The 4,873-nt window shown below is 34.3% G+C and overlaps 1 protein-coding gene across 1 annotated transcript; it reads left to right on the forward strand.

The window, feature by feature from the left end:
• Nucleotides 1-1,865: 1,865 nt before the first annotated feature.
• Nucleotides 1,866-3,722, forward strand: LOC135090771 (general transcription factor II-I repeat domain-containing protein 2-like). Its single transcript, XM_063987843.1, has one exon. The coding sequence runs from the start codon at nt 1,866-1,868 to the stop codon at nt 3,720-3,722; it is 1,857 nt and encodes a 618-aa protein (XP_063843913.1).
• Nucleotides 3,723-4,873: the final 1,151 nt, after the last annotated feature.

Consider the following 4,873-nt stretch of genomic DNA (forward strand, 5'->3'; position numbering starts at 1 on the left):
TAAAACATTCATAGACATTTTTTTTTTATTTTACACACACACAGACAAAAAAAAAATTATGTGCTATATCATGTAAAATATGTTAAGCCATAGAAAAAAAATAAATGAAATAAATAAATAAATAAATGAAAAAAAGAGTAATATATATATATATATATATATATATATATATATATATATATATATATATATATATATATATATATATATATATATATATATATATATATATATATATATATATATATATATATATATATATATATATATATATATATATATATATATATATATATATATATATATATATATATATATATATATATATATATATATATATATATATATATATATATATATATATATATATATATATATATATATATATAGACATAGAGCAATTAAAACTTCCCGACACCTTGAATGTACAGTCAAATTTATTTGTTCGCAATCCAATACACCCATTCCCCAAACATTGTGGCTTTACAAGTTTACACTCATGAATCCCACCATTACCTTAAGAAGACATGACCTGTACTAATGTCAGGTTCCAGAATATCACATTATGCAAATAAAATATTTCATAAGGAGCAGCCATAGCCTGAAGTCAACTACCAAAAGATTACAGAAATGATGCTAATGTCATTTATTTTAATTATAAAGAAAAAAAATAAAGGAAAAAATCCTACCACAATATATATATATATATATATATATATATATATATATATATATATATATATATATATATATATATATATATATATATATATATATATATATATATATATATATATATATATATATATATATATATATATATATATATATATATATATATTGTGTGTGTGTGTGTGTGTCTGTGTGTGTGTGTGTGTGTGTGTGTGTGTGTGTGTGTGTGTGTGTGTGTGTTGTCGTTATATGTAGTATATATATATATATATATATATATATATATATATATATATATATATATATATATATATATATATATATATATATATATATATATATATATATATATATATATATATATATATATATATATATATATATATATATATATATATATATATATATATATATATATATATATATATATATATATATATATATATATATATATATATATATATATATATATATATATATATATATATATATATATATATATATATATATATATATATATATATATATATATATATATATATATATATATATATATATGGGAATGGAAAATGTATTATTTCATAATACTATATGTGTGCATGAGTCCATAAACATCTATACATCCCTTTTGCAGAGATCTCCATTCATGGAGACTTCAATGTTCACCAGCTTTTTTTTTCTTCTCCCTTCACTGACCACCCTTGTGAACTAGCCTTCAACTTTGCTATCCTCCACGACCTAGAGCAGGGGTCGGCAACCTATGGCACGCGTGCCAGACTTGGCACGCAGAGTGCTTGCCTATGGCACGCCACGTGATATGGAGCAAAAAAAAAAAAAGTAAAGCAACGAAATAATGAGAGAGAGAGAGAGAGAGAGAGAGAGAGAGAGAGAGAGAGAGAGAGAGAGAGAGAGAGAGAGAGAGAGAGAGAGAGAGAATGTGTATTGTACATCCTTACAATTATGATTTAAATTTTCGTATGATTCTAAATAATTCTTTCTTTTGATATATTAAAATGATTAAATTAAAACGAAAATGTTTTGTACCCGCGATGAGGTGTACGTGAGCACAGCGAGATGTAGACGAGTATGAGACACGTTGGCCCCCGCCGCTGGTGACGCATCAGTCAAGCAGCGCTGCTATTTCAGTGACTATTTAGCTGCCCTGAGTGACGCTCTTGCTAGTTACTCTCACCATGGCTACTGCGAAAAAAGTCAAACTTGATGTCCGATCATTTCAGTCATCATGGACAAATGACTTTGGATTTATTCAACAGAATGATCGTGCTGTGTGTGCTCTCTGCTGCGAAAATGTCGTGTGCCGCACATCTAGTGTTAAAAGACACTTTGAAACAAAACACGAGAAGACTTTCAAGGACAGTGCAGACAAGACTGAAGCGATTAAGAAAGCAGTATCCCGCTATGAGAAACAAAGTAATGTGTTTAAGAATCTGAGTGCTAGCAAAATCAATGCAACTGAGGCCAGTTACAAACTAGCTCTGTGTATTGCCAAGCATGGAAAGCCTTTTACTGATGGAGATTTCATAAAAGCAGCTTTCCTAGAGTGCTCTGAGGTGCTTTTTGATGGCATATCAAACAAACACATGATCATCTCAAGGATAAAAGATATTCCTGCCTCAGCTAGGACCGTGGAGAGACGTATTTCTGAAATGGCTGCTAATGTAGGTGAGCAACAAACTGTTGCTTTAACAACTACACCTGTGTTCAGTGTGGCCCTGGATGAAAGCGTGGATATAAATGACATTCCCCGCCTGGCTGTTTTTGCCAGGTACAGTGACACAGAGATACACGAGGAGCTGTGCTGTCTTCAACCTATGTATGGCACTACCAAGGGGGAGGACATACTGAAGACATTCACTGACCATTTTGAGGAGAGAGGGGTTGACATAAGAAAGATTTTTGCAGTTACAACAGATGGTGCCCCTGCTATGGTAGGAAAAAACAAGGGTTTTACCAAGCTTGTTGAGGATAAAATTGGACACCCCATTTTGAAATTGCACTGCATAATTCATCAAGAAAATTTATGTGCCAAAATCTCGAACTCTGATCTCAACAAGGTGATGGCTACTGTAACAAAAGTAGTGAATTTTGTTGTTGCACACTCTTCTCTTACGCACAGGCAGTTTCAAGCTTTCCTTGAAGAGGTGGACAGTGCTTACAAAGATATACCCTTGCACAGCAGTGTTAGGTTGCTAAGCTGTGGGAAGGTATTGGAGAGATTTGTGGAATGCTTTGATGAAGTCAAGCTTTTCTTAACAGAAAAAGGCCAAGGCTACCCTGAGCTGGAGGACAGAGACTGGATTGTGAAACTTATGTTTCTCTCAGACATCACCAAACATCTAAATGACCTCAGTCTTCTCTTGCAAGGTGCAGGAAAAACAGTGATGGACTTGTATGATACTTGGAAGGCATTTGTTGCAAAGCTTGCAGTTTACTCATCAGATATTAAAAATGGTTCTTTCCGTTACTTCAAAAACTTGAAAAACTTATCTGCAACTCATCCTATCAACACTACTGATCTTCAGGTGTACATGCAAGAATTGAAATCTGAGTTCTCAATCAGATTTAAAGATTTCCAAAACATCGGCCCAGTGTTTTCCTTTTTAATCAGACCAGACACGTTTAGATACAGTGAGTTGGACGCATCTCTTTTTGAGTGGATGGAAACTGAGGAGTTGCAAATGCAGTTAATTGACTTTCAGGCATCATCATTGTGGTCAGCTAAATTTAAGGATCTTCGAGAAATATTGGAAACTAGTACGACTGATCATGCAGCCTCCATATTAAGTTCCTGGACATCACTGCCTGATAAATTCAGTTGCATGAAGAAAGTAGCTTTTGCATTGCTATCAGCATTTGGATCTACATATCAGTGCGAGCAGATATTTTCACACATGAAGCACATCCTCAATCCCCATCGCAGCAACCTTACAACGGATCATTCTGAGGGTTGTGTAAAGCTCAAGGTGTCCAGATATTCACCTGAAATTTCAACTTTGGCCAAAGGGAAGCAAGGGCAAGGATCGCATTAATAATGTGAGTACAATTTTAAAATAAAGAAGTATATTTTTAGTTACTAAGAATAATAAATGCTACAAAAAATGTCACATTTATGTTATGTATATGGAGAAAAATACATTTTACTTTAATTACAATGGTCACTACATACTCAGTCATAGTGTATAATTATGATTTTCATTTTCGTAGGCTACATATAGGGCTGAAAAAATAACATTTGGCACGCAAGGTAGTAAAAAAGTGGCATGAATTATAAACTGGCACACTATGTTCAAAAGGTTGCCGACCCCTGACCTAGAGCAATTGGTGCAACACCCTACTCGTATTCCTGACCGTCTTGGGGATAAGCCCAACATACTTGACATTTTCCTGACCTCTGATCCTTCTGCTTATGCTGTCACTTTTTTCTTCTCCATTGGGCTCCTCCGATCACAATCTCACATCTGTATCTTGTCCTATCGCTCCAATCCCTCCTCAGGTTCCACCTAAGCGAAGGTACCTCTGGCGTTTTGCTTCTGCTAGTTGGTGGGACCTGAGGAGGTAATTTTCCTTGGAATGACTACTGCTTCCGTGTCAGAGACCCGTCTTTGTGTGCAGAGCGCATAACAGAGGTGATATTGTTTGGCATGGAGGCGTACATTCCTCACTTTTTTTCTCGACCTAAACCTTCCAAACTTTGGTTTAACACAACTTGTTCTCGTGCTATACATGATAGAGAAATGGCCCACAAAAGGTACTTCAGCATTTCATCACCAGAATCTCATGCACTTTATATTTCTGCCCGGAACCATGCCAAGTATGTTCTCCAACTAACCAAAAACTCCTTCATTAACAAAAAGTGTCAAAGCATTTCAAGATCTAACTCACCTCGTGACTTCTGGCATCTAGCCAAAAATATATCCAATAACTTTGCTTCTTCTTTCCCTCCTTTATTTCAACCAGATTGCACCACTGCTATCATATCTATTTCTAAAACTGAAATCTTCGCTCAAACCTTTGCTAAAAGCTCTACCTTGGACGATTAAGGGCTTGTTCCTCCCTCTCCTCCACCCTCTGACTACTTCATGCTAGCTATTATAATTCTTCGAAATGATTTTGTCCATGCCCTTGCAGTTCTAAACCCTCGGAAAGCTTATGGACCTGATGGGGCCCCTCCTATTGTTCT

This window comes from Scylla paramamosain, chromosome 36 (assembly GCF_035594125.1).
Source record: "Scylla paramamosain isolate STU-SP2022 chromosome 36, ASM3559412v1, whole genome shotgun sequence".
Taxonomy (NCBI): Eukaryota; Metazoa; Arthropoda; class Malacostraca; order Decapoda; family Portunidae; genus Scylla; species Scylla paramamosain.